At 35.8% G+C, this 20,901-nt stretch overlaps 2 protein-coding genes across 2 annotated transcripts in view; one reads left to right on the top strand and one right to left on the bottom strand.

Annotated features, from left to right (window-relative positions):
• LOC109704743 overlaps window positions 1-16,477 on the top strand; it is a 29,740-nt gene extending 13,263 nt beyond the window's left edge. The window contains exons 2-11 of the mRNA XM_020225515.1: window positions 4,687-4,739; window positions 5,036-5,148; window positions 6,549-6,906; window positions 7,636-7,818; window positions 8,506-8,994; window positions 10,316-10,370; window positions 10,521-10,581; window positions 15,102-15,241; window positions 15,755-15,818; window positions 15,912-16,477. Coding sequence (XP_020081104.1) covers window positions 4,687-4,739; window positions 5,036-5,148; window positions 6,549-6,906; window positions 7,636-7,818; window positions 8,506-8,994; window positions 10,316-10,370; window positions 10,521-10,581; window positions 15,102-15,241; window positions 15,755-15,818; window positions 15,912-16,155 — 1,760 coding nt within the window. The 3' untranslated portion in view covers window positions 16,156-16,477. The remainder of the gene's footprint in view (window positions 1-4,686; window positions 4,740-5,035; window positions 5,149-6,548; window positions 6,907-7,635; window positions 7,819-8,505; window positions 8,995-10,315; window positions 10,371-10,520; window positions 10,582-15,101; window positions 15,242-15,754; window positions 15,819-15,911) is intronic.
• On the bottom strand, window positions 17,624-18,574 carry LOC109706731 (ethylene-responsive transcription factor ERF003-like). Its single transcript, XM_020227705.1, has 2 exons — window positions 18,381-18,574; window positions 17,624-18,243 (listed from the first exon to the last, which is right to left on the bottom strand). The coding sequence occupies exons 1-2, from the start codon at window positions 18,458-18,460 to the stop codon at window positions 17,826-17,828; spliced, it is 498 nt and encodes a 165-aa protein (XP_020083294.1). The 5' UTR covers window positions 18,461-18,574; the 3' UTR covers window positions 17,624-17,825.

The following is a 20,901-nucleotide window of genomic DNA, read 5'->3' as shown; positions in this document are numbered from 1 at the left end:
TCATCATTTTTATGAGATTTTTTAGTTTCAGCCGTTCAGTGTTAGATTACATTGTTTGATAGGTAAATGATATGAAAAAATATGGAAATTTTTTAAGTTTCTAAATACTTTTCAATAGTGATAGATACAACTTAAGGGAGCCGATCGTCGTATTTGGAAGCCGCATCATCGAAACACTTAGTAGCAGCGAGCGCTCAGTGCTATCGGATAGATTAGTAGCCTATTTACTAATATTAATATATATAAATATAATATATATATGACATATAATAGTGAGTCTAGAATAACTTCTCAAAGACCACAGGGAGTGTGGCTTTGAGTTTTTTAACCATTGGATGGAGAGATGTAGGTTGAGATGATGGTGGTAGTGGTGGTGAGTGTGAATAATGTTTGATCCAAGCGGTGTATTAGATATTAAAGAGCAATTAAGATCAAGGCTAGAACTTAGAAGCACCAAAGGGTTGGTGCTTCAAAATATTCTAGCTCAATTGCTTCTCTCTCTCTCTCTCTCTATATATATATATATATATATATAGCTTGTGTGCTATTAAGCCGTTTTTGATGATGGAGTTTTCGAATCGACGATTAGCTCCTTTAGACTTGATCTAGCGTATTTGAAGTATGTAGAAAATAAATTTTGCGATTTTTCGATATTATTTACCTAGCAATCGAAAGGATTTAAAATCAACGCTTGAAAATAAAAATTTCACAAAAAGTTATGATATAGCACTAAAATTTTCGATTAGAGATATTAATTTTATTGTAGATAGTATAAAGAATTTTTTATCAAAATTTTATTTGATTTAAATACTTCTACGCCATTAAACTTGCAAACAACATACCATAGCTTAAAAAAGCGCGCCTCAGGCGCGCGCCTAGCCTAGGCGCAAAGCGCCGCCTAGGCGTGCCTTCTTAGTGTTTACACTAATGGGTTTGGATTTAGATCCATATGCTCTAATGGGTTTGGATCCATATTTTTTATTTAGATCTATATGCTTTTTTAATGATCTTTGGCTTGAAACTTCAAACTTTTATGGATCATGCATGTTATTTTTTTATGATCTTGTGCTTATAATTATATATTTTTCACATCAAAGTTTTCTATATGTTTGTGATTTGTGAATTAATAGTTACCTTTATGCTGGTCTTTATTTGGAGACAAAAAGGTAATTTACCTTTCACTTTTATCTATGTTATTTTGTTTTTTAAAATTACCAAATATATTGCTTAGCTTCTTTTCTTTTCTTTATTTTTTACCTTTCGAAAACGTGATTATTTGAGTGATTATAGAATATTTATTGTGATAATATGATTTTAAAGAGTATATTTTGTGCTACTTAACAATTATTAGAAAGTATAGTAAGAAACTTTTTGGTTTCAAAATTCTATAAAAGTGTGCGCCTCACTTCTCTCAGGCGCACACTTGCGCCTTGCGCCTTGCGCCTTAGGCCTAAACCTCTTGGCCTAGGTGTGTCTTTAGCTTTTTTAACACTACGTCAAATACTCAGACCAATTTAAAAATTGTTGATTTGGAACCCTTCGATCATTAAGGTTAATGACCGAAAAATTGCAAAAATTATTTTGTCTAAAGATACTTCCATAATGCTAGATTAAGTCTAATGGACGTTGATCCGCGCATCGGAAGTTATCATTGAAAACATGTCGCGTGTTTCCAATAGCAGCAGAAGTCCTACTCTCTCTTCTCTTCTCTCTCTCTATATAATATAAATATATATATATATATATATTATCATAGAGCTAGGCCTAGAATACTATTGTGGAAAAGGTCCTTTTTGGCTATCAAGTTTTAATCCTTGGATAAAATTCGTAGGGTAGGATTGATAAATAGTTCTTTTTAGCCTGCCGTTTGGTTCGGGGTTAAGTGAACAAAGTAGGCTATTCCACCGGGATAGGTTAGTTCAGGTTAAAGTGGGTTAAAGTTTTTTTTTGTTTGTTGTTGGTTGGAGTTAGTCTAGAATAATGAAAATAATAGGTGTTTGGTTGGAGTAGGTGGGATAAGAAGATAAATGATTGATAAAGAAGGATAATGATTGGTTTGGCAGTAGTGTGTGATAAGAATAGGATAGTGGGTTAATTAGAATTAGAAAATAGTGTTGTTAGAGTTTGGTGGGGTTAGCTTAACCGCCCGTGAATAATTTATTTGAGGTGGGGTCGTAACCCCACCCATTTTTTTGGAGTGTTTGGGAAAAATGGGTTGGTTAAGAAGGTTATTCCACCCTCTTAAACCGCCCAACGAAAAGAGGGCTTAGGGTTGATGTTCCTCTAGGCCGTTGAGTGGTCTCCCGCATCGGTTATAAATATTTAATCCAAATGTTTAGAATGATGAAAGAAATTGATCCAAAACTAAAAACTGATAGTAAAAAGGCCGCTTTTACTATCAATAGTATTCCTAGCCCAACTCTCTCTCTCTCTCGCTCACGTCTCTCTCCCCCCTCATCTCTCCATTCTCTCATCTATATATATATAATAATATATATATATAATATATATATGATCTAGGCTGCTATATCATTGGTAACATGGAGGCCTCCGCGCTATCTAAGTTGTTTCAATGAATGATGGATCGGGCTCTAATAGACTTGATAACAGCTATTGAAAGTAATTTGGAACTAAAATTGTCATAATTTTCGATCAATTTACATATTGAAATGAGTAGTCTAAAAATGAACGGCTGAAAGATAAAATTCTCATAAAAAAATGATGAAAAGATTTGAATTTAAGAATCAAGGTACTAAATCTTTAGCTCTTAATAGTGAAAAGAATTTCTATAAAAATTCATCAGATTTGAATTTTTGTAAACGCACCATTAAAATTCACAATCGCAATTCATATTGACGCATAAACATTGTATTTTGAGACCTTTTGATCACTAGCCAAATAATAATCTGAAAAATTATTAAATTTAGTTTGGCCAACTAATTTCAATAAGTGTAGAATCAAGTCTAGTGGAGATGATGTACGATTTGGAAGGCCGCATCATTGATAAACAACTGATAAGGCAATGGAGGCCTCCGTGTCACGATAGTATATACCGGACTCTTATAAAAATTATATAGAGTTGAGGGGCTGGAATGCTATAGTAGGCAACATGGGCTCGCGTTGCCATCGCATTTGTCTTTCGATGATGAGGCATTCTAAAATCGACTGATCGCACGTTGAATATGATCTATATCACTTGAAGTATCTAGAAACCAAATTTCAAATCTTTTCGACATCATTGACCTAATGATCAGAGCGTTTCAAAATTTGTGATTTTAATGGTCGATATGAGGCGTTTTTTCGTTTAACGGTGTAAAGTTATCCAAATCAATTGAATTTTGATTAGAAAATTTAAATTTTTTAGAACAAGATCTATACTCTTGATCTTGATTACAAGATTCCTATCATCACTTTTTAGAGGATATTCATTTTCAGCCGTTCATTTTTGTGTCCACTTGATGGACAAGAGAACAATATCGAAAAGCATGAAATTTGGTTTCTAGATGCTTCAAGTGGTATAAATCATGTTCAAAGGTGCAGATCGTCGATTTGGAGACTCCATCGAAATCAAATGGCTGGAGTCCGTTTGCTACTTATAGCATTGCAGCTCAACTCTCTCTCTCTCTCTCTCTCTCTCTCTCTCTATATATATATATATATATATATATATATATATATATATATATATCTAATGTTTGATAAGTAGAAAAATTGCTCTGGGAATAGGCCATATTACCATTCAGTAAAGTCCTTTATTAGTGTAAAGTGATAAGTTTTAAGGACCTTGGAGAGGCAAAAGGGCAAGAATTAGAGTAGAAGAAGCTACTTCACGCGCATAATCACCTTTTAAAGTAGGAGGAACTATGATGGTCGTTAATTCTGAAACAGATTTTGGGGTGAGATAAGCTGACATTATTTCTCAATGAAGAGTTCTTTGATATTGCTATATGGTGCAATCCAGTTAATGGGTTGGTTTAAGTTGCGGTTCATTGTTTGAATTCAGAATATGGACTGTTGGAATTTTATACTTTCAGTTGTATCGGTGATTCGGAATATGGACTGTTGGAATTTTACTTATCCATCTGATATTGGGTGGCCGGTCAATACTGTGAATATTGAAATATTAAAGTTATGTTTAATCTCAATTCTAGTGTTATGAAGAACTTAGCTAATGTCCATATTGCCGTCTGTCAAAAAGATCAAACTATGGTAAAAGAAATTGGATGAGTTATTTGTAGATGAACCAAGTTCAAATTAATAAGCTAGTTTCTGTCAATTTTGGGTGATGTTTGAAGAAAAGACTTGGCCCAAAACAGAAATTTTTGATTTCAGACTCGATCTTTATCTTCAGCTTCTTAACTTTAACTAAACTGTTGAGCAAAATTCTGAGAATATGAGTTCTCTGTCTACGTGAGACAGAGAAAGGGAGTGATAGTAAATATTAAATTGATTTGCCAATATTTTCTGAGGACATGAGTTTTGTCCGCTGAAGATTATTGGTTCTGTAGATTTTTAGTAGCTAAATTGATTTGCCAACAATTTCGGAGCCAATATTCAGTCTTTCAGTTCTGTTTGTCCCTATTCCTCCATTTAGGTTTCTTTTGAATGAAGTTCTTTGTCAAAACAAGTTGCTTTCTCTGATGAAGAAATCTTGATTTATGCGTGATGCGATTGATCCTTTTGCAGATAAAGAGGAGGATGATGGTGAATCTCCTGCAAAGTTTCAGGAATCAGACCAAGTAATTCCTTTATTATGTTTTTTCATGAAACATTCAAATCATCAGCCTGTAAATTTTTGCTCAATGTGTACTAGATTTATGAACTTATGTTCAATACAAATTGTATTGTTTTATAAATTGTATTGTTTTATAATGCACCATCATGTGCTTTCTAAAATTCATTTATTATTGTTGTCGGTTGGTTTCGTTCTGTTCATTTTTGGCTACTTATGAGTTTGATTTTGAAACAGAAACAATAATGAGAAATATATTCAATTGCCAAAATAAATAAAGATATGTAATTCATTTGTTTAAAGGGGAAGAAATTGGAGACACTCAGGAGAGGCATCGCGGACTCAACAGCCATCGTTTCTAGAAGTGAATCAAAACTTGCTATTGAGCAGTTGCTTTTGCAGGAGACTTTCTCAAGGTAATTGAGAATTTTACTTTTGTTTATTTTTCTTTTCTTGGTTTCTGCTACTTTTTCTGTTTCCATAATCCACTGTTGTGCTGGACTAAAATCATGCTTCAATCCTTTATTCAGTGCTAAATTCCATCTCTCCAAATTGAAAATCTTTTTGTGCGCTCACTCAGCTTCTTCCTGCATGCTTGTGATTCGTAGTTAAACTGTTCATTCATTTTGTCGGGACAAGATGACTTACCTATTCTTGTTTGTGTTTCTCATAAAATTGTCCTGCTATTAGCTAAGACGGTCATTAACAAATAACTCTTCAAATAAAGAACCTATTGTTGATTCTTGTCTTGTGAACAAGACTTGCTGTGCCTTTTTTAGAAAATTCGGGCATATTTCTTTTTCACCTTACCAATTTTACATTATTGTGGTTCTTTTTTTTTTGTTTTGGTTTAGCTGAAAGTAACACAATATATTATTTGTGAAGGGAAGTGTATTTGTTTGAATGTGAAATTTTTATAATATGGAGTTGTTACTTGTGACCTAGATTTTTATGCTCTCAATCAATGGACCTACCTGGCAGAGACACTAGTTTTTTGAACAATATGTGCTGCATACATACAAACTGTATATAATTCAGTAGGATCTTTTTAGCTCTTGGTTCCCATATTGTAGAGTATTTTGTCAGCAAGTGCATCACAGGCCAGCAAGGTTGCCAGCAACAATAAAATTCAAATATGGTAGAATATTAAGGAAAACAGTCCTATCAGAAGAAACAGATTCCTATGCTGAGCTCTGCGAATCTGAAGAATACTATTTTAAGGTTGGATCAATGACATGAGTCTTTTTTGCACCTTATGTGTTACTTTAGATTTGTCACTATTCTGTGTTTTGAGAGAATATTTAATTACATGCTGTTAACTTAAATTTTAATAATAGAAAGATAAGCTAAACTAAATCTTCTGTAAAGTGTGAACAAAAAGCAGCAACTGTCTTGTTCACAATTGAAATATATTCACTAGAGTAACATTTTCCTTCTATAATGCAAACAATTGCTAGTGAAAGGAAAAAGTGATAAGAAGAGTTAACATTAACCCTCTAAGGATATTGTGTTACTTAATTACTGCCCCAGTTCCTGTTGATTTTGTTGTACAGTTTGAATTGCTTTTTCTGTGTGTAAAGTTACACACATTTACACAAACACATGCATACACACCAATGCATAGATACATCCGTTTATGAATATTTTTATATCTTTATTAAACATTTAAATGTGTCTGTATAATAAATATTTATTCAGTTATATGTATTTGTTCATGTAACGTTTCATTTGCCTTTTAATACATCCCGGCTTCTACTATGAACTAGAGGATGTAGATTCTAATTATCTGAGAACACCTGCTTACTATTGCTGTCAGGGATGAATGTGATAGATTTGTAAAGATAATAAAATCACGAGTTTTAGACTCTCCATCTGAGGATGTTGTAGAGTTTGCAAGGCAAAAGGACATCCTTAACAGGACCACGGACAGTACCTGCGGGTTGTCAGGAGCTTGGCGTTCTCTGAATAATAATGGGAACATACTTGATTCAGTTCCATATTCAAGCACTAGGCTGGGTGCTCTCTCACCTTGTTCTCATGTCCAAGCATCACCTGATCTCTGCGATACAGCTGTTAAGGAGGCAAAAAAGTGGCTAGAGGAGAAAAAGCTTGCATCGTCTTCAAAGCATGATGAACATGGACCTTGCACTTTAAACACTGATATGCTTCAATATGTCAGTATTGCATTCTTTTCCCACTCAACCTGCTTTTGTTTTTGAGGTTATTGCGGAGAATTTTATCATCTCTTTGTAATAAATTTTATGAGAGAAGTTTTGCTCCCTTCATTTCTTTCCTGCTTGTTTACAATTAAGTTGTACAGCGTGTTCTTAGATTTACCATGCCTGTGCAGGTTATATTTTCCTTAACTGCAATAAGTTTATGTTCTCCCCTCTGTAGGTTGTATTAATTTTTTGAACTTGTTAACATTTGGGTGATAATGTCATAGTCTTGTAAGTGTGAAAGGCATGTTGATTTTTTCTGGAAATCTTTTTTGGCACTGTTAAGTGTTAACAACATTTGCTCTTTTGAGTTCCAATAGTACTTGATTTTGTGTTCTTATTTTGCAAAGGTTGATTAATATAGAAATCAAGCATATTTTATAGTATGTAGTTTGTGGAGATTAATGATTTATAATTTTTTAACTCAATTGCTTTTTTTTTTTTTTGTTTTGACAAAATTAACCTTTTAGCAACACTAAATTCACAATCTTCTTTTACATAAAATCTTTGACTCATCATACTAATGTGAAGTTCTTAAATTATTTACCTTCTGGAACTTCATACTTGTTTCTTTTTAGGTATCCACACCAGAATAGAAATTATGATTAAAGTTGCAATAGAAAACACATTATTGCTGACATTACTAGGCAACTAAATTGTAATCCTTCTTATATTCTCTTGCAGGGCATTGAAGGTGAAGTAGGGTCGCCTGTTGATTTGGCTAAATCATACATGCTGTCATTGCCTCCTTGGAAGTCTCCATTCTTAGGTAACATGGGGTTCAGGACACCGCCGCCAAGTGAGATGTGTCGCTTTAAGGATGAAACCAACCAGGCAATTGCCAACTACTCTTTGCCTTCATCCAAGGTACCTTCAATTGGTTATTCTCGAAACAATACAGAATGAGAATTTTATTATGTTGGCCTCATAAGATTACTTGCTTTGTTGTAGTATATTATTTTCCTCTTTTCTTTCAATCATGTGTCTTTAAATAAAAGACTCTTCTAGAAACTTCTTGCAGTGGTAGATTTTCAATTTGTTGGCCTCTTGAGTTTAGAGCAATATATACACTTTCTCTTAGTCGTCTCTCATGAGATGGGATTACAATGTGCATTTCATATTTGTATGGAGGTGGTAATTGTGAAGAGAGTTCGAAAAGTTTAGGGCGATATATGCACTTTCTTTTAATCTTTTCTAATCGGATGGCTTTGCCATGTGCATTTCATATTTGTATGGAGGTGGTAATTGTGAAGAGAGTTCGAAAAGTTTAGGGCGATATATGCACTTTCTTTTAATCTTTTCTAATCGGATGGCTTTGCCATGTGCATTACATATTTGTACGGAGGTGGTAATTTTGAAGAGAGCTTGAAAAGTTTTACTAGCTACTAACTGGTCGCAATTCTTTTGTCAAACTCTTTATTGAACTGTGACTTCTTTCTTTTGGTAGAACTTAATGTGCCATCTTTCTCATTAGCCTTTGATCTGGAGTATCATTTTCCAGTGTAGTTTTCTTTGTTCCTACTATTCACTTCACTATCTGTTCTTTCCTTGCAGTTTCTGAGGAGGAACTATTACTCCATGGGGTTATGGGACTCTTCGGAGGAGTCTCGAAGAGTTCGTTTGAAATTATCTGGAGATTCACTGGATGCATCTAAACATGGACAAACTGGAACTTCCTCCAAGTTGTTTGAAAATGAAACCTCAAAAACGTCACTAGCAGCTGATGACGAAGCTCTAAAAGCTTTAGCTACTTACCAAGATGCAAATTCTTCACAAGTTAGAGAAACTTGTAGTTCAACTGCCAGACTCTTGGATGGAGCTGTCATATCGACCGAGGAAACAGCTTCTCAAGTGCAACCTCCAGATATTGAAAAGAGCATTCCATTGGAAATACATTCTGTGCCTGACGAAACTGTTGGTGATTTAAGACAAGCTCATGAAAGCTCATTGCCAACTTCTATTCCGTTAGAGCCTACGCATGCTGAAAGAGAGAATGGATCTAAGTCTACCATTCCTGATGCCCTCATTTTAGATGAAAATAATGTAAGTGGATTTCATTCGATGTGAATTATCTTCTGTAGATCTTTTGTTATTTACCCTGGCAAAATATGAATGTATACCCTTTAATTGACAACTTTTCCTCTCTTTAGAAACTTTTCTGAAGACCAAATTCCCAGGAATTGGATGACTTTCCAACTTAAGATGGAAATCTTTTCATGAGAAATTGCACAGTTTTCCTCTCTTTAGAAATCTTTTCATGACTTTCCAACTTTTCTAAATGCTTCAACTCTCTCTCTATATATAGAGTTGAGCTGGAATGCTATTAGTAGCAAACGGACTCCATTGCCACCCATGTGTTTTCGATGGAGCCGACAAATCAACTATTAGCATCGTTGAACATGATCTATACGATTTGAAGCATTTAAAAACCAAATTTCATACTTTTCCGATATTGTTCTCTTGTCCATTAAGTGGACACAAAAACGAACGACTGAAAATGAATATCCTTTAAAAAGTGAGGAGAGGAATCTTGTTCAAGATCAAGAGTATAGATCTTGTTTTAAATAGTTTAAAGAATTTTCTAACCAAAATTCAATTGATTTGGATATCTTTACACCATTATACAAAAAAGTCTCATATTGACCATTAAAATTACAAAATTTGAAACCCTTTGATCATTAGGTCATTTGATGTTGAAAATATTTGAAATTTGGTTTCTAGATACTTCAAGACTTCAAGTGATATAGATCATGTTCAATGGTACCAATTTAGAGGCTCCATCATCGAAAATAAATGGGAGGCAATAGAGCCCTTTGCTATTGATAGCAAGTTTTTAGGTGCCCATCGGCACGGGCCATTTCTATTGTGCTGTACCGTGCCAACAAGATACCGGAATGATACAAACCCTATGCCGATGGCATAGCTAAAAACCCTCTATTTTTTAAATTAGTAAATAATTTCCTCAATAAAGTTCAAAAGATGTGATGGAAAGACATAATAAATAGTTAGAATATTTTGTTGCTAAAGAAAATAAATATTTCATGCTATTTTGTGTCGGCACACAAGAATTGTTTTGATTGGCACGCATCGGCACGGCTCGGCACGCATCGTGCCGTACCGTGCCGGCAAGTTTCTTGCACGACCCCGTGCCACGGCACTTAAATCCTTGATTGATAGCATTCCAGCTCAACTCTCTTTCTCTCTCTCTATATATATGAACATTTAGATGTTGCTGGGGTTTATATACGTAGACAGTTTTTGTGGGGTTATATGCGATTTAACCCATAATTTTATTTTATGCTTTGAGTTCATGTACGTGCAAGTGTGCAACTGATAAGTGATTATCCATTTTGTTTCTGCAAAGGATGCCATGGAACCTACAGAAACTGGGAAACAAGATGGTGATTCCAGCAATTCTCGTGAGTCTTTTATACCATGTTTCACTGCAATATAACATGTTCGCATTTCTTGTTCTTGAACTGACGTCTCGTGTTTTAATCTATATAGTTCAGTGGTGCCAAGCACCACCTGAGTTTTATTATTAATGTATAGGTTTTCATTAATTCCAGGAGATGTTTTATCTGATGCAAAAGTATTGGTAGTGGAAAGCGCCAAATCTGCTGCACTAAGGTCAGTTATGCATGAAAAATCATACTTTGCATGCTGTATTAGGCCTTTGGCAAATATGGAAGGCCCACATTTTAGATGATAAGAGATGTATTTTGTCTGATCCATCAGTCTTGAATCATATTAGCATCATCATGCTTCTTTTATAGTATAGTATGACTCCAACCATATAATGGAACATGAATTGAGGACATGGATATGTTATGTGTAACAACTTGCATGTAAATTGACATAGCTAATTTGGCAAAATATTATGAGTTGGGTTATGGTAATAAAAATTTCTATTCCATAATTTTAGCTAGTTCCTTACACCTGATTTGTTTGCTTTATATGTTAGAAAAAATTTAGTTGTAAATTATGATGATAAATTACTTTGCAATTGTCACTGACATAAAATGTTGACCGAACATGGACTTTTTGAGTTAAATGGGTGTAGAATTGTGGTTTAGTGTGTTACGCCTTTTGACTTGCTACCAAGGATTTAAGTGCCGTGGCAAGGGGTCGTGCCGGAAACTTGCCGGCACGGTACGGCACGATGCGTGCCGAGCCGTGCCGATGCGTGCAGGTCAAAAAAATTCTTGTGTGCCGACACATAATAGCATGAAATATTTATTTTCTTTAGCAACAAAATATTCTAATTATTTATTATGTCTTTTTATCACATCTTTTGAACTTTATTAAAGAAATTACTTACTAATTTAAAGAATAGAGGGTTTTGAGTTGTGCCATCGGCACGGGGTCTGTATTGTGCCGGTATCTTGTTGGCACGGTACGGCACGGTAGATACGGCCCGTGTTGACGGGCACTTAAAACCTTGCTTGCTACTCATAAAGATTCAAGGATTTTGAATTAATTGGGTGGAGAATGTTTTCTTAACTGAGTGGTGTAAGGACCTAGCGGAGTTCAATCTTAGGACCTCTGCTTTGATGCTGTATGTGCCAATCAATTTCTCTTAATGCATATCTAGTAATTTAGTGAGCCTCTGAGGCAGTCAAGGCCACACGGTTAAAGGGTCGTTTTAGTTGTTAATTGTAGTGGGCTTGGACTGAGGGTGTTTCAGATGGTACCAGAGCTACTTCAGGTGTGCTATCGCAAGGAGTCATCTGATTGTCTATCCAAAATATTACCTTGTTCGGGAGGGGACAAAGATACTGAGTATTGCGAGAACATTTTTACGGGTTGTGATGCCTCTATAATTCTATTGTTGTGTCCATCATGAGGGGCTTAAGTCTAGTTGTAGCATAATTGTTGAACTCGTAGTGGTTGGTTATGGTGTAGCCAGTTGGGCTAATTGATTAGGTGGTGGACAAAGGGCATTTCATGCTGGAAAAAAAAATGCTCTAGTGCAATTGAAGGCTCTCCTCTACTTATCATCTTTATAGTTGAATCCTTGGTCATAAGGAGTAGTAGTTCATGTTCTTTCATTTGATTTCTTTGTTTTTTTTTTTGTGTGTAAAATAATGTAGGCTGGTTCTTGAACTTGTGTGCAGCACAATTGCATGCAACTCCTTATATTTCAAATGTTGGACAAGTAGATTGTAAATTCCATTGGTTGTACAATCACATCCCTTTGTTTTTTTTTCCTTTTCGCTGGGTATTATGGACTGTTAGCCTCTTAGTATGTGGAAAAATTAAGGGTGTAAAATGGGTGTATGTCCTGCGGACCAGCCTGGCCCAGATGGCACCATGCAGCATGGTCTATGATACGCAGGCGGCCTGCTAGGATGCGCCCTGCTGGCTTGGCAGTCCGACACAGCATTAGCTGCAATGGGTATGGGTTGTGCTGTGCCACTAGGCTGGCCTGCGGAGCTACATACATAGCCTGACAAGGCCATTTTTTCTTTTCTTTTTGATTTGTTTTCCTCTCGAATTTAATTTAAACTGTTCAAATTTATATTTTCTATAAAAAATTATCTAAAGTTTATTTACTAAATAAATAGCGATAAATACTTTACAGAACTAATGTTAGATTAACATTTAAAAAAATGCATTAAAAAAGTATAGAAGATGCTAAAGAATAAGAAATAAGAAAATTGTGCCACCTGCAGTCCCGCTTGGCATGACCTTGCATTGACCTCTTTGGGCCGGGGGTTTGCTAGGCTACTGGACTGGCACGACATGGTCCAGGTGTGGACATGTGCGGGGTCTGTTTCATCCCAAAACGTGGTCAAAGCATGGCCCGCATTACAACCCTAGGTGATATGTGAACTATTAGGCTTATGAAATGATGAACAAGGTGATGCAGGACAAATTAGGAGAACGTAATCTATTTTGCAAGTGATGAGTCCAAAATCAATTTAAAACCAAATTTAGAATTTTCTAGAAATTTTAGATTAATTGTCAGATTTTTTTTAAAAAATTGTAAACGAATTAATGAATTTTTAAATTAATTTTCGTAATTAAAAAGAAGGGAAAAAATTCGAAGTAGTACGGCTTTAAGAAGAAGGTTCTGACAAATTTTTTGAGGAACTACGCGGCACAGATGCGGGTTTTCGCCCTGCGCATCCATGTCCGACGCGCGTCGGACGCATATGCGGCATGGACGCACGTCTGTGTCATTCAATTCCAAAAAATAGGGCGTGTTTGGTTCGAAGTCGGAGTCGGAATCGGAATCGGAATCAAAATAAGCTGGAATCGGAATCGAAATGACTCATTATCTAATTCTGTTTGGTTCATCACCTGAATCGGAATCGGAATAAATCATTCCTATTGTCGGTGTTTGGTTCAGATGGATATAAAAATGTAATTAAATTAATANATTGAAAAAAGGGGTGATTGAGCGATTCCTATTCCACTTAGGAATCGGAATTGGAATGGGACTTTCACGTACCAAACACCAACAAATGGATTCACTCATTCCCATTCCGATTCCATGGTAAAAAAGAAGCGAACCAAACACGCCCATAATGTATTAGGAAGTTAAATTAGTTACATGGAAAACTTATGTGATGTTGTCACTTCGTAAAAAAATAATAAAAAATATATAGTATGGAAATAAAGTATCGTATAATTTTGAAAAAAGAATATAATTAAAAAACTTATATAGCCCTACTCATAAAAAAATTATCTATCTCAACTTTGATCTATGTTGAATTTTTTCTCTAACGTTTAAAGGTGTTCTCTTTCTCTATCTCTTTTTTCTGGGCATACGTAATGTTTGATGGTAAACATTTTGACTTGTTTTGAATGATCTAAATAAATCATATTTGGTGGAGAATTTTGATTTTAAAAATATTATATTAGCTTTCATTTTTATAAAAAATATAGTTTTGTTTGCAAAATTAGCATATTATATATAATGAATATATATTATTATACTAAAAAATATTATATTTTATTAGCCATGTCCTTGCCGTGTCTGCGTCCTTATATTTTGAACTTTGCCGAGTCGCCGTGTCCAAGTCGTATTGTGTCCCGTGTTCCGTGCGCGTGTCCGTGACACATAGATGAGGAACGAAAGAAAAAATAGAACCTTTTAGGAAGAAAATTTTTTTAACGGCGCAAAGAGAGAAGGGGAAGAAGATACCATGACCGCAGTCAAAACAAAAACCCCAAATCTAATTCCATCGTAACTCGTATCTCCCCAAAATTACAAAATATCGGCTATATTTATAACCTTCAAATATGATCCTAATCTAATTCAAATCCCAAGATTTTATAGATCTTTTCCTAATTCGAACATATCTAAAAAATATAAACCATATCCCTAATTTTTAAAGATTTATTTTTATATGATAAATCCTAAAAAAAATCTTTAAAAATAACTAAAATAAATTAACAAAGAAAATAATTCCGAAAATTAGAAAATAAATAAAAATTAAAATCTAAACGAATCAATCATATCCACACCCAATTCTGCATCACAGGGCCATGTGTTTTCAGAATTTGGTAAATATAAGTTGATTTTTTCGTGCATATGAATTCCTCTGGTACTTGTCATTCTATAACTGTGTTTGCTTATTTCTTTGTTCTAAATCTGAAGGTTATATGGCTTTTTCTTTTTAATCAGAGTTTGTTCGTCATTTGACATGTTAAAGATTGTGTATCATCATTTAAGAAACGGCCATTACATTCCATGGGTGGAAAAATGGAGCCATTGTTTAATTATGTACTGAAGGAGTTCAGGTACTATTTTGGCAATTATACTATGTTTGATAAGCCGATCACAGTTGTGCACAAGTTTATGAGATACATTTTAGCATTTTATTGTTTTTTAGCCCTCTTTCCCACCGCTAGATTTTGCATTACTGACTTATTACTGGGGTTTGTTTTACCTTGCAAGTTATCATTTATTTGTTGATGACAAACTATCAGAAGTAACTAGATAATGACATTGGAATCGGAAATTTTTGTAATCTTTTCTAAAAGCCTGTAAGTAATATGAGTGGGATTACTTTAATATTTCAACTCGTCTATTCTTGAGTGGGTTGAATCAGGTTAGAATTGTGGTTATATCCTGAAGCTCACCATAGCATGCCTTTGTGTAAGCATCTGCATTTCTAATTCTCTCTTTTCTGTTTCAGTAAGGCGGAACCTCCCATCAAACCTGATGAAACTGTTCAGCTGGCTAATGCTCAAACAATTCCTGACGCTGAAGAGATAATAGAAATCAATAACTCATCTCATGTAAATATTGAATCAGGTCTCAGAGACCTCCTTGCTGGTATGTGAATTGTGGCTGTTGTTTCCTTGATATTTCTTTCTTCATTATACCATGAATGGCAGAACAAATATGGATAAATTAAAGAGTAAAAGTTATTGCTTTCACTTTGTTCATTTGTATGTCCATTCATGAATCTGTTGGTTCCGTCCATCTCATGCATTTAGGTTAATGGTCTATTTTCTAAATGGAGGAAACATAGTAACTTAATAGGTGGTTGGGTTGAAATACTAGACAGGACAAGGGAAGGGTCAATAAATGCATGGTACATGAATATGCAGATGCACACGGACTAAAGTGAAGCTCTTTCATAACTTTAGGGTTTCTAACATTGAATTTGAAAGTTTGGCCAGCAGTTCAGGGACTAGAGGTGCAATTTACCCACCAAATACTATAGTAGCACCAAATACTATAGTAGTTCTTAATTGCTCTTGCTTGTTCAACAGTTATTTTATCACACAAGTAACATATACTTTTTTTTTTTATTTTAAATTTATAATCCACTATCTATGCCAGAAAATGAAGATCCTCGGATAGAGAACACCATGAATGGATCGACAAATAAAATCTCTGCTGACGGGTAAGTTAATGCGTATACCTTTTCTTCCTTTCTTATTTCTTTTATACTTGATTCTGTTAGCCTGAAAAATTGTTTTGCTTTCTTTTGGTTTAGTTTGTGCTCACAATCCAATGGCAACTCAAATTTCGGCTCCTCAACTAATGGAGACCCAGATAGTTCTCACAACCATGAGCTTTTAAGTGAAGGTGTTCTCGAAGCGCCTGCTGGTGACAAAAGTATAACCAAATCACAGAATGGTACCAGGATGAGATCTATTGAGCGAATGCTCACTAAACCTCAATCGACAGGTGGACGGCGAGGAAGGAAAGGAGGGGCCAAAGCAGGAGGGAGAAAATGACTGCTCCCTCATACGCTTACTCTTTGTATATCAGGATTGTTGTACAAGTACTAGGTTGTAGCTTTAAATTATTTACCATCCGCTTTGGTAAATTTAGGTGAAATTGCAATGTTCTGTATCTATTGTTGTGTGTCTGCTAAACCATTTGTAGTTTCGATTGGTCATTAGATGGTGCGAATTAGGTCTAATCACTAGAATTACGAGTATCTATATATTGTCGTTTTTCTCACTAGGATTCCTCCAGTATTAAACGTTGCTCATCCGATCAAAGCAGTGTTATGTCAATTTTACTGGCCAATTATATCATATATTCTCTTGTTAACGGCATCCTTTGGTTTGTTTCGACTTTTGATTAGTGACCAACTGGTTAAGGTTTTAACTAGACTTGCTCACCACCCTGGAAAGTGGTTTAAAGGTCCATCTCGGCACAAAGCCCTTGCTACGCCAGTGGGATCAGGTATCTTTGTGCCATTAGCCGCAGCTTTGTGTCGACATCTAGTGTTGCAGGCCCGTTGAAATAGTGGCTATGAACTTCGTAATGATTTCTTATGTTTTATTTTTTGAGTTCTGTTACAGGGTAGTGGTGCTTAAACTCACAGTCTATAAGAAAAAAGGTGGTGATATCAACTGCTTGACTATGTTTTGTCGTAGCCCACTAACCACGGTAGGCGGAAGTGCGTAAACAGTATCAGAAGGTGAAAGCCTCTTCCCCGCAACCTCCCATCCTATCCTATGTTCATTTCTAGGGCTCCTCGAGGTAAAGCCTTTTTCCCTCTCAAAACAAGGTGATTTGGTTTAAAAATTAGGATGGATAAAAGGTTACATAGAATCCATGTGTACAACGTATGGATGCATTAAGTGGTTGTTTGGTTGGATGTATTTATAATTACGATGTAGTAAAAAAAGCATGCAGCTAAAAAAATATAGTAGTTTTTTTTACATCTAATCCACTTGGCAGTAAATTTTACAAGGTTTCTTCGGTTGCTTATAATTGAATTGGTTGCGTTTCAGAGATGTTAATACTTTTTATATATGACAGATGGAATATTACCCCTGAAGCAGAGATTCTTTATTCTCGTTTTCGTTTAAGAGATGAGTAGATAGATAAGATCAACAATAGCCTTTAGTTACGCTCTGCAGTTACTTAAACTGCATTTCCAACTACGTGTTATTTGTGTGCTTAAATTTAAATAGCTGCTGCGACAACTATAGGAAACTAAGTAGATTTTTTTCGCTTATCTGTAGCTGTGCTTCCACTGTAGCTTGAAATCTAGTAAACAAAATGGTCCTTAAGCGCGGGTAATACTAGTTTTTTGGTACGATGAACTCTCAGAGGGAGTATATATAATTTTTTAGCGACTCAACATGTTTCTCCTTTCATTCCTCTGCTACTCCAGGGTTTAACCAAACCTCTCCTTAATATCCGGGGTGCGCTTAGTTTTTCAATCGTAAAGAAAGAAAAGGCATATAACTGAATAAATAAATAATATAAAGCATGAAGTACTAAAATGAACCGTGCCATCAAAGGAAACAAGGCATGTTACCCACGAATACCAAAAATATAATACCCAGAACCTACTTGTCTCGTTCACATCTTATACACAGAACCTGCTCCTCTTCTCTCTCTGGCTGCCATCCCACATTCGCTGCACTTAAAACTCCATTAATTCTCACAGCAAAGAAGAAGAAGAAGAAGAAGAAGAAGAAGAAGAAGACGACGACGACGACGATGACGACAATGGCGAGTACGACGAGGAAGATGGAGGAGATATCTCCACAGACCCATAATATAGCAACTCCTCAATCATCTCCTCAATGTATCCCTCATCCATGCACATCGTACCCTCTTCTTGCGCACCACCCATCTTATTATCACCTCTCTTATTCTCCTCCTGACGAGAAGCCATGCAACACTTCTCGAGCTTCGCTATTAGGCTCGGCGTTAAAACTGCCGCGGGGTTCGATCCGTTGGAGCCTAAGGGGAAGTTGGTTCGAGCCCTGGGACCGCACATCAGCCTTGCGGCCTCGTCGTACGCCCTCGCTGCGTCCTCCGCGGTCTCGAATGTGCCCAACCAAATCCTCGTCTTCCTGTATGTTTAAGAAGAGATGAATCGATTTATCACATGCATATATCTATATATATCTATATATATATGTATGAGACGATTTAAATGCATATAATTAAGGTAATGAATATAACATGTAGATCGATATATAATACTTACAATAGAGGATGCCGAATTTCGGAGACCCATGAGCCCCAATGCCTTTGCCTAACTCCTCTATATCTTTGAAGCTTTGGCATATATGCCTGAGTAGCGAGAAGTGTAAAACCCTAGCTAGTAAAGAATGAATATGAATATGAATATGAATATGATTATGAATATGCAGCAGTTGTGGTAAGGTAATCTCGATCTACTTGGAGTTAATTGGGCACTAGGAAAGGACCTTCCCACTCCTATATATAGACAATACAATGGCATAACTGCCCCTAGCTTAGTTTAAGTAAAAACCCTTCACGAGGGGCCCATTATGCCAATAATAATCCGGTTACATCCACATCAAGCTAGCGAGAATCTTAATGCAGGATAATAATGATTAATGGTCGAAACCGGCACACCTATTAGGGTTGTTCCTCAAAAGAGAGCAAAGATGCGTGAAGGTTTTTCTCATCACGGCACTTTTGGTCCCAAATTTGCATTTTTGTTAGCGCGTGCATCGACCGTCCGATCGGGGACCAACGTTGATCAGTTGGTGGGCCATCAAGGCCCAACGTAGATCCCCCGTTATGGCATAAATGTAAAAATTTTGGAAAAGTGGGGCTTCTTGGTACGTAGGGCTAACAAAGATCCTGTTTGACTGGCCCATGTGTTAGCTTTTTCCCACTTTCCCCTTTTTTTTTCCTTCGTATATAATAGATACATGTTTCTTATGTCATGGGGACATTATGGGCCTCTATGGTTTGCGTTAAGTGACATCACAGTGCTTGTATTACCTGCAGGGAAACATCAGCAGATGAGGTATTTCTAGTTGCCTACGAATCCTCATATGAGAAGTGTCAGATGACTACTCCGTTTCTCTATCCATTTATTGCATGTTTACAAAGATTTTAAAGTCATTCTAACACAGTTGCTTGTTATTTAGCTAACTAAATCCTTGGAAAGGTCCAATAATGATAGGTAACAAGGTGGGCTACTGTTGTATATATATATATATATTTTAATTTTTCCTCTGGCTTGTCACAGTGGGTATTTGGATGTGACTGATGTGAGTGATGGGATGATGATTTAGATTGGCAGATCGTTTTTTTGTCTAACAATTGGGTTAATCAAGTTAAGATAAATGCTCATAGAGCTACGTTGGAGTGCTATTAATGGTACGATACTACTCACGCTGTCATCATTAGATGCTTAGAATTGAGTGGGTGGTTGGTGTAACAGTAATAATCTAATAGTGAAAAAGTGAATAGTATGTGCTATCAATAGTGTACGAACTGAACTCATGTTCATAAATATAACTTATTTAGTTGTAACGTCATGTCAAGTAATTTTCGATTAGCTGGGTTTGTATCATACTACAGATTATTTTGAAGGTTGGTTAATTGGTTGCATTTATATCGTTCAGATGTATTGCATATTTAACTTTGTACATGTTTGAGTTTATTGTTTTGTTGTCTACATATATATATAAATAACCAACCGCGATAGTTGGAATTGCAAAAAAAGAGCCAATTGCTATGGATGAAACTACATTCAAATTGATTGTAGTTTCCGCTATATTAGCTGGAGAGAGCAATTTTATATGACAGGATAAACTTATCAACCCAAACACCTTTCAAACTGCATGTAACCAAATAAAAAAAATTATAAATTTAGCATTTGCAGCTACATATATGCACACACATGATGGACGTAGTTATAAATGCACTGTATCCAACCGCAGATATCTCTAATCACATGACCTTAATAACTATATCAACTAAACAGGTCCTGAGTAATTTCAACTCAAACTCTTGTCGCGTCTTGATCAGTTGCCTCGCACAGGGAGAGAGAGAGAGAGAGAGAGAGAGAGAGAGAGAGAGAGAGATCTAGAGATCTAGAGAGAGAGAGAGAGAGAGAGAGAGAGAGAGAGAGAGAGAGAGAGAGCTTACACATTACAATACATGCATGCATGTGAATCGATTAAGTAAATGCATGGATGGATAGAGAGGAGAGCATATCACATGCAGCCATTTCCACAGCACATGAGTGGCTTGGCTTCTCAAGGACTCGCATAGAAAGATACAAGGAATGGGTGTGGGGGAGGAGAAGTGATGGGCCCTACAGCGTGTCATCTTGTGAGCCATTTTGGGCAGGGAGAGGGAGCATTGCACGTGCAATGGCCCGGCCCATGTGGGCAGGAGCTATAGTGTGGCATGTGCTCATTGGCCCTAATTACAAATTATAATTCTTAATTAGGTTCTTCAATTAATTATTTGGTATTGATTAACATAATCCTTTGTAAACAATATCATGAAGTGGTTTAGCGGCACACATTATCCTTTGGTTTCATTGAAGATGCCTCTGGGGCACGACGCACGTACACAACCCTTTCTAATTATACTTTTTGTGATCATTGTCTATAACCTGCAAAGAAACGAACTGCTTTGAAGTAAATAATGTCATTGATATAGTTAGTTGTTAAAGAACTATTTTTTTCCCCCCTAAACGCTTTAATAGAGAACAGTATATATTTAATATTTTATAT

Source organism: Ananas comosus, linkage group 2, assembly GCF_001540865.1.
Source record: "Ananas comosus cultivar F153 linkage group 2, ASM154086v1, whole genome shotgun sequence".
Lineage (NCBI taxonomy): Eukaryota > Viridiplantae > Streptophyta > Magnoliopsida > Poales > Bromeliaceae > Ananas > Ananas comosus.
The sequence above is the reverse complement of the archived record's forward strand: the minus strand, read 5'-3'. Positions and strand labels throughout refer to the sequence as shown.

Coding starts and splice junctions, on each gene's coding strand:
- LOC109706731 (XM_020227705.1), bottom strand. CDS start 18,460: ATGCCAAAGCTTCAAAGATATAGAGGAGTTAGGCAAAGGCATTGGGGC. Junction 18,244..18,380: donor GAAATTCGGCATCCTCTATT/GTAAGTATTATA, acceptor TTAAACATACAG/GAAGACGAGGATTTGGTTGG.